The sequence below is a fragment of the Perna viridis genome, chromosome 1 (assembly GCF_037379345.1).
Source record: "Perna viridis isolate PV_CMFRI_1.1 ecotype Kerala chromosome 1, ASM3737934v1, whole genome shotgun sequence".
Classification (NCBI taxonomy): domain Eukaryota; kingdom Metazoa; phylum Mollusca; class Bivalvia; order Mytilida; family Mytilidae; genus Perna; species Perna viridis.
The window spans coordinates 50,053,473-50,068,943 of NC_142445.1; the positions used below are offsets into that span (position 1 = coordinate 50,053,473).

A 15,471-nucleotide genomic window follows, 5' to 3' on the forward strand; every position below is an offset into this window, starting at 1 on the left:
ATATAGCATTAAGTAGAAACCGTAATATGGTAACGACTTTAAACACGTATATTTCTAAATAATTATTATATCTGAAAAATCTCCCGACTCTAGTAATATAAATTTAGAGAACTGATAAACTTTTGTTTTGAATAGAACAACATATCATATGTATAATAAAAATGTTGCAGTTGACGTGATTCTAGGATACGGGTTTTAACACTGCAGAGATGAAATTTAATCATGTTCATTTCACATTTACCGGAAAAATCAAAGTCTACCTCTATATATTTTAAAATTTTCTAGACCCCTCCCCCAACTTGTGGTATCTAAAATTGTCAAGATCCCTCATCTTTTCCTCCCACCCCTTTATTTTTATATGACTTATATAAATTTATCAAACTGTTTACTTCATTTCACTCAATTGAAAGTGTGACAGGATTTATTAGGAACTGTCGAACATAAGGCGTTAAACATATTAAAGAGAAGATAGACAGTATTTTAAAACCTCGATGCATTCGCTCAAGCCACATCGCAGCTTGGGGCGAACTCAGCGATGGGCGAGTCGTACGATAATTCTTTCGGAACTCACTGCAAGTTTACCTTGCTGAGGAAAAAAGCAGAGGAAACGTCAACAGAAATGTCGTCCTCCCTATCGGAGGATGAATTTCATCGAATGCAGGTGATTTGTCGTGTTCCAATCGAGTTTATCCGTCAGAATTTATTTCTTTATTTTTTTTCTCAAGTGTAAATGTAAATCAACTGTCATTCTGATTGTTTTGTTATAACCACATACATTTTCTGCGGCTTCAGACTTCATTTTCAGATACAAATGTAGTTTCTTTTCCAAAAATATTACTCCTGTTGAAGTAGCATATTTTGACACTTTTGGTCTCTAATAAGGATCTTCTTGGTTACTGGGACTTTGTTCTGTACAACCCAAGATGGTGACTATGCACAAGGTGGCCAGTCTGCACTCTGGTCACATGCCATGGGTCTTCCATTTTATGTAAGGAGGTGTTGATTATTAAACTTTTGTCGCCCTTGAAAGTGAACTGTTTAAGGTTGAAATTAAAATCCATGTTAACAACCGTATTGGGGACTTAGTTCTGTATGGTCATTTCTGTCGCATATAAACATTCCACTGTACATAGAGATAATAAGGTTCATTGTACATGTATACAAAACGAAGTGAATGGAAGGATGCTACAGATTAATAAGAGCAGAGAGGAAGGTGTTTCCTGTCAGAATTCAATCATCAGCTAGAGAAACTGTTTTTGCACTTTTGAAATAAAAAAAATGTAAATTTACTAAATGTTTTTTTTTTAAATATATATATAATTATTAAATACATGTATTAGACAGGTGCAAGCTGAAACGCTCCCAAAGAGACTTAAATTCATACCCTTTCATCTTGTCAGCCATTTATGTTATTCTTACTACCTTCCAATGTAGTTTGAATTGTCCTAATACACTCTCCAAATTGTCATGGTCTAAAATATGTCTTTAGGCCAAATTGTTCAGCATTCATTAGGCTGATAACATTTTTTCATAAAACATTTGGGCACCATGCTGATTGTTGACAGTTTTTGCCACCCCTGTCTTGGAAAAAGCTGTTTTGATTTGTATTCAGAGTTTTAAGATTTTTACAAAATTTTAGGTTTCTTTGTGGAAACTCTAAATGAAGATCAACTTTCCAACACTTAGCTTTGCCAACTTAACAAATTCTATTAAAATTTCAAGTTTTCTAGTTGTTAAAGTGAAAGTAGAACATAATAAACAACATTCACCAACAAAATTTCACTTGCCTCAGTTGACAGGAAAGTAGAATCCTAGAACACTGAGTATTTAATCATATAAGCTAGAGAATGTTTTCGATGCCAACAATGCATGAACTTAAATGTTGACACCAATACTGACTACTCAAGCCATTTTCATGAGATGACCAGTCTAGTCAATCAGACTCGGTGACTTATAGTCGAAAGGTTAAATTATCAGATATTACCATAATGAGGTCTTTCCCATAAATATTTTTGTTCTGTTGTAGGGAAGTAAAGTATGGCATCTCTAGTTTTACAGTTTCTATCACAATTTCATGTACATCTTGCACATCTTTGTTTCTGGTTACAATTGTATCATTCAATATGTAACATATTTATTAAACCTATGCAAGGTAATACTGTTTTTTTTTAGTGAAGTCTTAAGCTTATGGTTTTTTGTTTAGATTTGTAAAAAAAATCATGTAAGGATGTGTCAGTGTATTGTAAAATTTGTATGTTGTAGTTTTTGTAGTTAAAATACATATTTTTTTTAATAAATTTTACAGCTGCAGCTAATAGAATTAAGGACAACTAACTATGAATTAGATGGAAAGTGTAAGAAATATGACAGAGGTACATCTACACTAATCTTTTAGCATAGTCTAGTTTTTACAAAATTTATGTATGTTTGTCAATGAAAATGATACACACTTACTCACTTTACAACATTTTAAGGATCCTTTCTAAATTGTTGCTCCTATACATACACATTACACTTTTAAATCTAAGTTGATGTCTTTCTAATATTTTCTTCACAGTGAAGTTTCCTGCCTGGTAAAAAATCTTGTTATTGACTGGGTGATATTTCATAAGTCTTATTACATTAATTGTAAATGCACTATTATAAATTTGGATTGAAGATGAATTTACATGTTTTTTTTTGTGTTTGAATTCTATAAAAAAAAATGGAATGTTTCTTTCATAATATTAATTACTTTATGATTACTATGTTAAAAAATCCTTACCTATATACCATATTTTTTGTAAGGTGTACAAGGAAACCCATATATTATTTTTTGTGTACAAATAGACAACAGAGTGATATACATGTACATTAATTAAGGACAACATTTGTTGGCAAATACACAATAAGAAATTGTATTTGTCTTGACTCTGATAACATCTTTTTCCATGAGTATATTCTTCAAATTTCAGAGACAACTGCATTAAATGAAAAAATAGATCATCTTGATAAACAACTTCAAACTGCAAATAAGGTAAAAAAAAATTACAGAAGTTTAGTTTTTATACCCAGCCAAACGAAGTAGCAAGGTGTTATGTGATACCCTCTGAAAAGTCGTAGCAAGGTATTACCCTATGAAAAGTTGTGTGTTCTTCCAACTGTCTACCCCAAACAGTTTCCTGATGAGAACTTATGAATGGATCAGTGATTTATTTTTAAATTGCAAAGTTAATACTTTTGTTATAAAATACAAGTTACCAATAAGTTCAATTTTCAGTAAAATCCAAAATGTTGTTTTTGAGTTGGACCATTTTGAATATTTTGCCATTCACCATTTTTCAGCATTACATGGCTGGGTATTACTTGATGTTTCATTAATGCTGTATTTAAAAGAATTACTGTGACACAAATACATTGTGATAAGTAAACTTTATTTGCTGGTAAATGAAGAAAAAAACCAGAAAGATAATAATAAACCAGTTTTGCCTATATAGTTTAAGATTTTTATCATTTGATTGCATTTTTTTCATAAATTCATTTTGAATGTTTTTCATTTCAGGCTATCCAGAAAAGCAAAAAGGCGAAGGTAAGGAATATGATTTGAAAGATATAAATACAAAGATATAAAGTTTAGAAAGCAAATGAATAAACTTTAGTGAAGGTTGACAAATACAAACCTGTACACTGTTTTCCAAATTCTCATTATTAATATTATTAAGGTTATACTCAAAGAGTGATCAAGGGAACCAAGATTATAGCAGAAATCAAAAGAATGTAATCAAGAGACAAAGATCAGACATGGAAAACAAACAAACACAACCAAGAAAATAAAATAACTAAAATAATACATACAAAGTAACAAAAGTAAAGAAGCAACTCCAACTCCACTAAAATCTGGCCCAAACTATAGTTGAAGAAATTAAACTCCTGACTCCAGGGCTGAAATGCGGGTGGCTTTCTTTCCAAGATTCACCCGACATCTTAAATTCTTTTCTACTTTGTTCAACCTCAATAGAACAACACACATTATAATAAGTCTGAAGTTAACCTATACAACAAATTCTCCTACTCAATTGAAGACAAAAAAATTGATTTTCTTTGTATATTAGCACATGTGGGATATGTTTCTATAATTTTTACAGGAAGTTGAGCTTTTACTACAAGAAAATGATACTTTGCAAAGAAAACTGTTAAGTCAGGAAGATGACTTCAGACTACAGAACCAAACACTTATGCAGGAACTCACTGCTGTAAGTTCATAGAAAAGAGCTATCCTTGCAATATCATTAGTTAATCAGAAAGTCGCTTACACCATACATGTAATTATGTGTTCATGTGAGACCTTATCAGTCTGACACTGATTTTGGAATAATACATAAAATTTATAATGGTAAAAAAACCCAGGCTGTTCATTTTTTCTGGTCATTTTAGAAAAATGGTTTTAGAGTGAAAATAAAGATTTTTATTCAGATTGACATGTCAGTGAGAAATATAAATCCGAGGAGTTTTTTTTTAGGAGGGGGGTTGAGGTCCATATTTTTTACGTAGAAATAACATTTTGTCAATATCAAGATTAGTTTTTGTGATGTTTTGTTGTGAAGGCAGATCTGTTTATCAAGAAAAAACTGAATTATTTCAAGCATAAATACAATTGTAAAACACTTTAATTACTGTAGTTCATTTGTTTATAATTTACGACAATTTCATAACAGTGAGCAATGGGAGATAACTCAAATATATTTTACGATATGCTCTAAATGAAACAGTGAGCAAGTAAAGAAATAAACTTACATCTGGTTGAATATCACTTAAGTTCATCAATAAAAAGAAATATTACCATATTTTGGTGTGTATTGTGCACACTTTTTTACCAGGAAACTAATTTCAGAACATAGGGGTGCATATAATACACCCATACATCATTTCAACACATTTTACAGACCTAAGATCGGTCGAAATTAACGACCTCGAGGGAGTCAACATCGAATCAGAGACCACTTATTCCAAAATCCTTATCCAACATAAAAACAATTAATTTTAAACATAAACCCTTTATGTGTCCCTAATACACATCAGAGAAAATTCTGCATCTCATTATCACGCTTGGTTGAGCTATCAACACGTATGCCCTATTTGATGACCATTGTTCGCTCAGACTCCTGAATTGATTGTAGTAAAAACAGTCCTTCTTCTAGAATTACGGTAACAATCTTAGAAATTTATTACTCTCAATAGAAACCTTTCAAAGGTAATCAAAACATGTGTCCATGCTGACAATTGCAGCTATTGTCTACATTAAGCATTTCTTACCTGAATAGTAAATGAATACACATAGACACAGACAAAACAGATAAGTACAAAAATAACAAAGACAATAAAAACAATATTCTTTATTGAAATAAATACACAAAACAGAGGAAATGGTCTCTTCTGTTTACAAATAAATTAAAGCCAGAAATGTTTGTGGTTCCAACAAGTTACGCTATTTTCACTGTGTACAATACATACATACTTTGGTTAAACAGTTTTTTACATTACATCAACTTTTAAAGAAAAAGCCATCCTGCACACTATACACACCAAAATACGGTAATAAATAATATAATTTTCCAGCCTGCCAGGTCTCCCTTCTCAAAAAGTTTCATGTTAGGGGAACCAACAATAAATTTTTCTTGGCCTTGTTGCCTAAAAATGAAAAATCACATAACACCTCCATAGAAAAGTGCATTTTTTTGGTTAGCTTGACAAAGTGTTGCCAAAAGCTGCTCTCAGAATGCAGAAGAAGGCTTCTAAATTTTCAATTTTTTCGGTGGGGGGGGTGGCATGCCCCCAAAACCCCCTAGCAGGTTCAGATCGCTTCGTCACCCTCAAATTCCCTACAGAAAATATTTTCAGTATTTTAATGAACAACAACTTCCAACCATGTTATTAAAATTAATATGTTGAGTTGTTCACTGTTCAAGATTTGATATTTTTTAGAACAACTTATTCAGTTTTTCTGATTTTTGCATTTATTGGTGATTTGATTTTCAGTTGGTTGCTACAAATGAAGTATTAGAAAAAGAGCTGAAGGATTGTCAGGGTAAGAAGGAGTCTGTTACAGATACTTCTAATTCAGAAAAGACAGAATTGGAGGATGAGATAAGGAGACTGCAGGCTCAGAATACTGTTCTACAGAAAAATTTAACTGGTACTAATATTTAAGTGATCAGATGTGGCATGTGTAGCTTCCCTTGCTGCATAACTTTTGTCAAATGTAAAAAAAAAAGACATATTATAAGTCATAAAATTCTAAACAATATAAAATTTTCATATTAAGCCTAAAAGTTTTGTCTTAACTTACATTGGCTGATTTTGTAGAAATAAAGAGTATTAATCAATTCTATTTCCTACATGAATGTCCATATTATACATTCATGGTATTTGAGGTTAAAAGTTTGATGCTTATGGTAAAAAAAAAAAGACCGGTGGCACTTACTAAAAATATAATGTTTTATTGTCCAATACAATATTTTTTTAGTTTTCAGTGTATAATAAGCCAATTTGATCTGTTCCTTTCAGCTTGTCAAGAGAAGATAGAAAGACTTAATGAAACAATACAGAAACAAGAGTCTTCCAGTTCTACAGGTACTACTGAGGATAAGGAAGTTAAAGAGGATCAGAGTGATGGTTAGTGAATAATTTTATTGGTGTTCTTTGGATGTACAATGTAAAAAAAACTTTTAAATCACAATTGTAATCAGCTATTCATAAACTTGTATCTATTTAAATTAAATTAAACCATACTGTGGAAAAGAGCTAAATTCGCTAACACTAGTTTCAGACTTACATATATTATTCTGCTTCAAGTTTCATCTTACTATTTGAAATTTTCTATTTGCCTATTTTGAAGCTAAAATACTATATGAATACTAATAAACAGATAATTCAAGCTGTTGTGTCATAATTTATTTACAAGGAGGGCACAAAGCTTTGCTTCTACAGAGTTTTCATAGAATTGTCACAAAAATGAGAAGATAATGGGTAGTTTTTTATTCCAAAAATATAGAGCACAATCTATGAACAACAAAATCTTCTATCAGGAGTTGTGATGGCACAGAAGGCTATTTTTGTATAAATATCAAATAGTTTGACAAATGTGCTCTATATTTTCTGCATAAAAATATTTCATGAAATAAGCTATTTTAACACAATGCAGCTAAATTTTCTTATTTTGCCTAGTTTTCATCTACAATTTTAGTGCAATGCATGCATTAACAGCAATGAAACTTTGTTTTTAATGAAAGGCACATATTCAACTATTGAATTATACAATTTTCAAATTTATTTGAAACTGTCTAGTTTTTGGGGCTGAATTTGATATTTTCTGAACATACCCCTTTTCACAAGGTTTTGGGCATTGCAAAAATAAAAGCTTGCTAAATTTAAGTCCAGATATGTAACATATAATTTCCACTCCATTAAATCTGAAGATGCGAAAAATAAGGACTGGGAAAACTTAAAAAGTGCCATCTTGTCTGTCTGAAAAATTGTAACCAGTACTATTCCAAAAGTAAAGGGCATAATGTGTAGACCAACTTAAGAATTGATATTCAAACTTTTTTTTATTGATATCTATTTATTAGTAATGAATATGTTTTAAAATGTTTAATTTTTTTAGGACAAACAGCAAAGGTAGTTAAAGTAGAAGATGAACTCCAAGGGTCAGCTTTAGAACATGGACAGGAAGTCAATGGTATTAACGTTTAACATACTCCTAAAGATATTCAAACAAACAAACAAAAAACTATTTCATAGTACAAGTGCTTGAATTTTATTAACACAAGTCAACATGTGGTCTTACAAGTTGTTAATAAATCTGTGAAGTCTATTGATTCAAATACTGTGGAATTATCATTGTTTGTGGGATACCAATTTTTGTGGGATTGTGAAATCCACGAATTCAAGAATCTATGAACTGATGATTTTCCCCTAAACCATGAAACTTGGTACCAACGTATAAAAATACTTTCACAGTATTATAGATAGGAAAACCCTTTCAAATGGATTTAATAGCAAAGCTTATAATATTGACCGGCAAAAGTAAAGAAGAATTTGACAGTAACCACATTATAATATCTGTATTTGATTAGCATGATTAAAGGATTCCAATGATTTGATATTTCAGTCCTGAAGCTTAAACTTGATACTGAACTTGAGGAGAAGAGAATGCTTAAAGAAAAACTGACATCAATAGAGGTAAAGGGCTAAGTAGAAGTGCTGTAAAATATTTCTATCAAAAGTTCCAAAAAGTTTACATCAAAATAATAAATTTATGTACCCAAGAAATGGTTGTGTTTATTAGTTTAAATTTTTTATATAATGTTTAGACCAAGGTTAAATCGGTTAAATGGTATCTTGATTAAAAACCAATCTGTATATTTTTGTCCAAGTATGTGTATTTATTTTTAAAATAAGTTCTATTGAAAGTTCTATCATACATTTATGTACTTGTCTCTACAGAGAAAATTGGTAATGTATTACCACTCAAATCATTTTCACTTGCTCCTATTACCAATCCCTGGCTGGGTAATTCCCCACTGACTTTTTCCTGTTTCCAGAACACTTCTCCTTTGCTTTTAAATATTTTAAATAGGTCTTAATATGCGGGACTTCCTTAAGGTCAACTCATTTAAAATAATTACCGTATTGTTTAATGGAAATAGAAAGTTATATTGAATTCCATGCAATTTATAGAATTGGATATCAATGTCTTAATCTTTGAATCTAATTAACTTTGCCAGCTTTCATTTTCTAGAACACTATCAAATTAAATGTATGCAAACTATTGTAAACAAAGTTATTTTATAAATTAATTTCACTGCATTTAATACCATTAACTTTAATTAAAAATTTGGAAGCAATTGTTTTCATACACTTGACGGTATATCTAAAATCCTTAAAGCCAACTTCATTATGTTCTTCTTTACAGAATGAAAACAAGGGCAAAGCAGAACACCTACAGGAAGAATTAGAAAAGGTATCAAATATTTTAGTTGAAAAGTCAAGTACTCCTAGGAGAGTTTTTTTTACTTACTAATCAGAATTTCTAATTGGTAAAATAATTGTTCATATCTGCATCTGTTATAAACTTGATGTATTACAACATCATAACCCTATTGAGATTTTTTATTAAGTTCTTTTTAACAGATTAATTTACTACCTACTGTTGTCAAATTTAAGAAAATGTGGTATTCTGACCAGTGATTATGACCCTAAGGTGCTGTACAGATGATTTATAAAAATATGCAATGCATCCTTAGATTTAACACTTCTGTTCTGCAAGTAAAAGTTAACTTGACTTAAACATCAATGTATGACTTTGTTTTCAGACAACAGAAAAACTAAAGAAGAAGCAAGAGAGGTAAGTAAGAACAAGAGAATGAAAGCATACTTATACTGAAGCTAGAGTATTATACCACTATAACTGCTTTTACATTGAAGAATTGGTGAAATGACTGTACATTATGTATTGTTTTCATTTGTTTTGTTTACGTTTTTTTTTTACAGTTAATACAATATGAATATAACTTATTTGGAAAGTATCAATTTGAAAGACTGAACAATAGATTGGATAAAATACAACAGACCATTTGATTAGGCTTAGCTAGATATACTGATCCTGTCATTTGAATCCAGTTAATAAATGTGGAGATGTATTATACAGATCTATATCTAATATGTTATGGTTGTTTTAAAGTATTGACATTACGCATCAACAGTATCTCAACAAGCCCGAAAGAGCAAAATGTGGTACTAGTGATGCTGTCTGTCAACGCATTCAAAACTAATGTTATAACTTGTGTCTTCAACCTTGAAAGCAAGTTTAGTTCTACTATTCTACTCTGTCCAACTCTCTATCATATTTAGGGGTACATATTTTGTGTAATCTGGAACTCAAATAGTGCTAAACTAATATGATGATAACTATGTACAGTGTTTCTATTGATGATGTGCATTTACTATGGATTAAATTGATGGTTACTCAGGTCCAGAAATAGTCTGGTTCTGTTTATTTGTGGCATCTCAGTAAGTGTTACATAATATCACTGGTAATGGCTGCTATTTTTCATGAAGGATTGTTTGTTATTTTTAACAGGTTATATGAATTAGCATGATTTTATTACAATAAATACATTACCATCATAAATTCTGAGTAAGTCCATCTGTGCAAGTCAAGCAGGCGGAATCCCCTAACTAAAAATATCATCCAATGGGATGATCTTATCATAGCCATCTACCCTTAAATTCATCCGTTTAATTTCCACCTGTGCAAGAAGACACATGTGGTAAATTATATTGTGAATAATATTGAAATTTTGTAATATTAGAAATCCCTTTTAATGAGGAATTTTCCTTTATATATTTATTATCATTGTATACTGATACTTTATTATGGAGTTTAATGTTAGTAGCCCATTTCAAGCCATTACTGGCCATGATGTTTTTTTGGATGGGTCGTTACCTTACGATAGTCAGGTGATTACTCCAAATGTGTCTAGTCAATCAACCGATGTTTTTACTTTGGTGACTAACACTACTATTCCACAGACCCCAGTTGTAGGATCTGTGGATAGTAATAGAGTAATTCCTACTATAAGGACGGTAACTCTTACAGTATCTAGGCCAGTAGACACCATGGGTTCAGTTTCCTGTACCCCTGGTGTTTCTATGGGTCTAAATTTACCTGCTTCAAGGCCTCCAGTGTCTTACTGTGGTGTTATTTTGCCCTCCTCGGCTAATAACTCCATGTCTAGGTCAAGACATCCCTGGCCTCAGTCATACCCTTATCCAGGTTTTCCTGATCAGGTTTTTCCAGGTTTCTGGCCTTATGGTAACAACTTTGGACTTATTGGTCCTCAAAGTTTCACACCTAGTTTGTCAACCCCTGCTCCTTCTGTAGCAGTGCTTTCTAGTGGTGTTACTATACCTGCAACTGCACCTACCTCTTCTGTTAGGTGTCAGTCTAATCAGGTTACTAACTCTTCCTCCTCATTAGATAGGTTTAAGAGTGTTTTAGATGACTTTCGTCAATCTATATCTTCTGAGTTTGTTGCTTTCTCCAATCGCCTTACAGCTTAGGAGAAAAATACCAACCAACCCACACCTAGCTCCTCTGTGACTCCACTTTCTACAGTTCACAACTCTGAAAGAGAACATGAAGATAGTGATGATGAGGAATGCTTTTCAGTGGTCCCACGTAGTCAGGAAGGTAATTTTTCCACTGGTGAAGAAGGTGAAATTAGGGATCAGGTTCCTCAGAATGTTTCAGTTTGTAATACTGCTCATTCTGTTATTGGTCAGTCTCCTACCAATTCCAACAAAGCTGCTGAAAGTGAGGATATGCCTCCTACTTTGAATGATCTTAGAGATTCAGTTTACTGTATTATGAGAGATGTCAATAAGGTGCCATTTCAGTCACCTCCCAAACCTAAGAGACTCACTTCAACTTTGAAGTTTCTTGTGGTATGTCTAATGACCTACCGAAGTCTCATACTAGTTTCCCAGAGTCCAATCACATGTCCACTTCTCTTCAAATTATTAATGAAGGTATCATAGCCAATGAGTCTCATTTTTCCAAGGTAAGTGGTTTTGGTATAACTTCCTTTAATGATCATTTCCGATCTAGGGATTATGATATTTTCAATTCCACTTTGGGTAAGTTGGTTCCGTCTTGTGATAAAGCTTTTTCTTCTTCAATTAATTCAAAGCCTGTGGACGGTCTGTCTGGTCTAGTACAGTAGAACATTATTTGTCTGCTGTAGCCCCCTTACTGAAAGATATTGCTCTTCCTCCTGAAGTAAAACTATTTTTACTTCAGGTTGATAAATTTCTAGGCTCTTCTCAGCTTTTACTTATGGGAAGTTTGGCAAATTTTACTTTATCCAAAAGATCTGAGATTCTGGATAAAACTAGAGTTTCAAACAGCCTGAAGGATTCGTTGTTAAAATCTCCATTGAATGGCAAACTTTCTGGTCTTCCTCTTGTTGAGATTCAGAAACAGCTTAATCATACTCCAGCACCAGTAAAGGTGAACGTTTCTGTCCCGGGAAATAATTCTAAGAGAGGTGGTTCTTCTACAGGTGGTTCTTCCTTTCCTTCCACAGAAAAGAGAAGGAAGGTTTTCATTGAGGGCAGTATGAAAGGTGGTTTTAAGAAACGGTTACTAAATGCCAAACAGGTAATTTTGAAGGCGGTAAGAGGTCTAATCCTTCCGGCTAGGAAGTTGCCCTCCCGTACGTTACTGACAAAACTCCATTATCCAGAGGTTTTTTACAAAACTCCTCTTTCTCAGATCCCAGTAGAGGGGAGGTTAACTCATTTTCTGTCAAAATGGAAAGATATTATCTCAGATTGTTGGGTATTGTCAGTAATTTGGGGGGGATTAACTCTGAAATTCAAGGAACTACCACCTCTTTCTCCAATTCCTATTCCAATGTCCAACACGACTCATCTGCAAAAAATATCTCTTCTGTCAGCAGAGATAGATTGTCTTTTGACAAAGAAAGCAATAGAGGAAGTTCCTGTATCATCAATAGATCCAGGTTTCTATTCTCGGATTTTCCTTGTTCCAAAGAAAACAGGAGGAATGAGACCAGTCATCGACCTGTCCATTCTCAGCCTTTATCTGGTTGTTCCTCATTTCAAGATGGAGACCAATTATTCTATCAGAGCTTCAATACTTCCAGGTATGTGGACCACTTCCCTGGATTTCACAGACACTTATTTCCATATTCCATTAAGCCCTTCTTACCGAAAATTTCTTCGTTTTGTCTGGAACAACAAGGTTTACCAATTCAGAGCATTACCGTTTGGCCTGTCTACTACACCTCTAGTTTTCACCAAGGTTATGCAGACTGCCATAGCTCATCTTCACTCTCAGGCCATTCAGATTCTTTCTTATCTAGACGATTCTCTGTTGAAAGACCTTTCTCAGGACAAGCTTCTCGTAAACACGGATCTTGTCATCAAACTGTTTCTTTCCCTTGGGTTCATAATTTCTTTGAAAAAGTCCGATCTGATTCCTCTAGGACTGGTTCTACCTCAGGAAAAATTTCAGAACCTCAGATTGAAAATTCATCAGTTTCTTTCTCAGGAAACAGTTTCTGCTCATCAATTTTCTCAGCTGCTAGGTCTCTTGAACTCTTTAGCAGATGTTGTTCCTCTTGGTTGACTACACATTCGACCTCTCCAATTTTATCAACTTCAACATTGGCTCCCATCCTCTCAGAATTGGGAATATCAAATTCCAATTATTCCTCAGGAGTTGTCTCTCCACCTTTTATGGTGGACTGTTCAGGAGAATGTTTTGAAAGGCCAGTTTCTGTCCTTTGCAGTTCCCAATCAGACTCTATTCACAGATGCCTCCAACCTCGGTTGGGGGCGTATCTGGAAGGTTGTTCAGTATCAGGGGTCTTTGAGCCCAGACTTACTGAAAGAACACATCAATTTCCTAGAGATGAAAGCAGTTCTTCTGGCAATCTCTCATTTTCAGCATATTCTGTAAAACAAGTCTCTTGTTCTTGCATCTGACAATACGACGGTTGTTGCTTACTTAAAAAACCAAGGGGGAACTCATTGTTTCAAGCTATTTCTTCTTGCAAAAGAAATTCTTCTTTTTTTGCAATCAACTTCAGCTTCAGCTAGTAGTTCATTATGTTCCAGGGAACTCATTGTCTTAGCAGACTCTCTATTGAGAACTCTAGCCCAGTAAATACAGAATGGGAACTTCTCCAGTCAGTATTTCAAGCAATAACTCTTCTTTGGGGGTCTCCTCATGTAGACCTATTTGCAACAAGTCTCAACTTCAAACTTCAGGTGTTTGTGTCTCCTGTCCCGGACCCACAAGCTTATGCAGTAGAGGCCATGAGTTTTCCTTGGGAAGGAATGTTCGGATATGCATTCCCTCCATTCAGATTTTAGATGTCAGCAGTTCTTCGGAAGATTGCTTTGGAACAATGTCTGATCATTCTTATTGCTCCAGCTTGGCCCAAGCAAGCTTGGTATCCAGATCTTCTTCAACTGTTTTGTGCTCGTCCACTCTTACTACCGGTAAGACACAATCTTCTTTCCCAGTTGAAGGGTAAGATTCTTCATCCCAATCCAGAGAATCTACATCTTTTCACGTGGCTTCTCTCAGGGATAGTTTCAAGGAGAGAGGTTTTTCTGAACAAGCAGCCAGACATCTCTCCCGAGCAGTCAGAGGCTCTACCAACATCGTATACGATGCTAAGTGGGCAATCTTCAGTAGTTGGTGTAGTGAGAAGGATATTGATCCTCTCAAAATTACTGTTCAGCAATTAGCGGAATTTCTTATCTACCTTTTTGAAGATAAAAAATTGTCTCCTTCTACAATTAAAGGTTGTCGTTCTGCTATTTCCAGAACTATCCACTTTTTCTGGTGGTCCTGATTTTGGTAGTAATGAGTACATTTCCCTTTTAGTTAAGAATTTTACTCTTGAACGTCCTAGACAGAAGGTTTTAATTCCTTCCTGGAATTTAAGTTTGGTTTTATCATCTTTAAAAACCTTCCTTTTGAACCAGCTGAAGAAGTAGATATCAAATTTCTGTCATATAAATGTTTTTTTCTACTGGCATTAGCTTCAGGTAGGAGAAGAAGTGAAATACATGCTCTTTCTATTTATGATTCATGTTTACGGTTCAATAGAGATAAATCTTCAGTCACTCTTCTAACTGATCCAGCTTTTTTAGCCAAAAATCAGATTCCTAGTAGAGGTTCAGAACCAATAGTTATACCTTCATTGCCTATTGATACTACTTGTAAACTACTTTGTCCTATCAGAATGTTACACATTTATTTACAAAGAACCCGTAGTATTAGAGCTAAGACTAAGTCTAGGCTATTTATTCCTATTAAGAAAAATATTAAAGATTTATCAGCAAAAACGTTACCTAACTGGATTTGTAAGACCATTCAATTAGCTTACAATTCTTCTAGTGAAGAATCTCTGTCTAGTCTGAACATTAAAGCCCACGATGTTAGAGCTGTTTCTACATCTTGGGCACTGTTTGATAATACTTCTTAAGAGGAAGTTTTATCAGCAGGTTTCTGGAGAACTGAAAATTCCTTCATTTCTCATTACCTAAGATCATTATCTTCCCAAGCCTAGGGCTTATTTTCATTGGGACCTTTGATAACAGAACAAAAAGTTGTTTTATTTCCTGCATCTTCTGGTTCAGGGGATTCATCTTTACGTTAGATTCTGTGTTTTTTATTAATTTTAAAATTTACTCAGAATTTATGATGGTAACGTATTTATTGTAATAAACTTTAACATTTTCAAAGTAAAATGGGATTTTGTAAAATAAATACTTACCATCATAAATTATAGGTCCCTCCCAGCCTCCCCTTCATCCCCTGTTATTTTTTTGTATAGCTTCTTGCTTACTTTTGAAAATTAAATGGATGAATAAAGGGTAGATGGCTAC

The 15,471-nt window shown here is 33.4% G+C and overlaps 1 protein-coding gene across 1 annotated transcript in view; it reads left to right on the forward strand.

Annotated features, from left to right (window-relative positions):
- The first annotated feature begins 575 nt into the window (after nt 1–575).
- LOC148629191 (GRIP1-associated protein 1-like) overlaps nt 576–15,471 on the forward strand; it is a 55,894-nt gene continuing 40,998 nt past the window's right edge. The window contains exons 1-11 of the mRNA XM_088545799.1: nt 576–661; nt 2,306–2,372; nt 2,955–3,016; nt 3,542–3,568; nt 4,125–4,232; nt 6,016–6,172; nt 6,544–6,651; nt 7,643–7,717; nt 8,150–8,220; nt 8,954–9,001; nt 9,354–9,385. Coding sequence (XP_088401925.1) covers nt 620–661; nt 2,306–2,372; nt 2,955–3,016; nt 3,542–3,568; nt 4,125–4,232; nt 6,016–6,172; nt 6,544–6,651; nt 7,643–7,717; nt 8,150–8,220; nt 8,954–9,001; nt 9,354–9,385 — 797 coding nt within the window. The 5' untranslated portion in view covers nt 576–619. The remainder of the gene's footprint in view (nt 662–2,305; nt 2,373–2,954; nt 3,017–3,541; nt 3,569–4,124; nt 4,233–6,015; nt 6,173–6,543; nt 6,652–7,642; nt 7,718–8,149; nt 8,221–8,953; nt 9,002–9,353; nt 9,386–15,471) is intronic.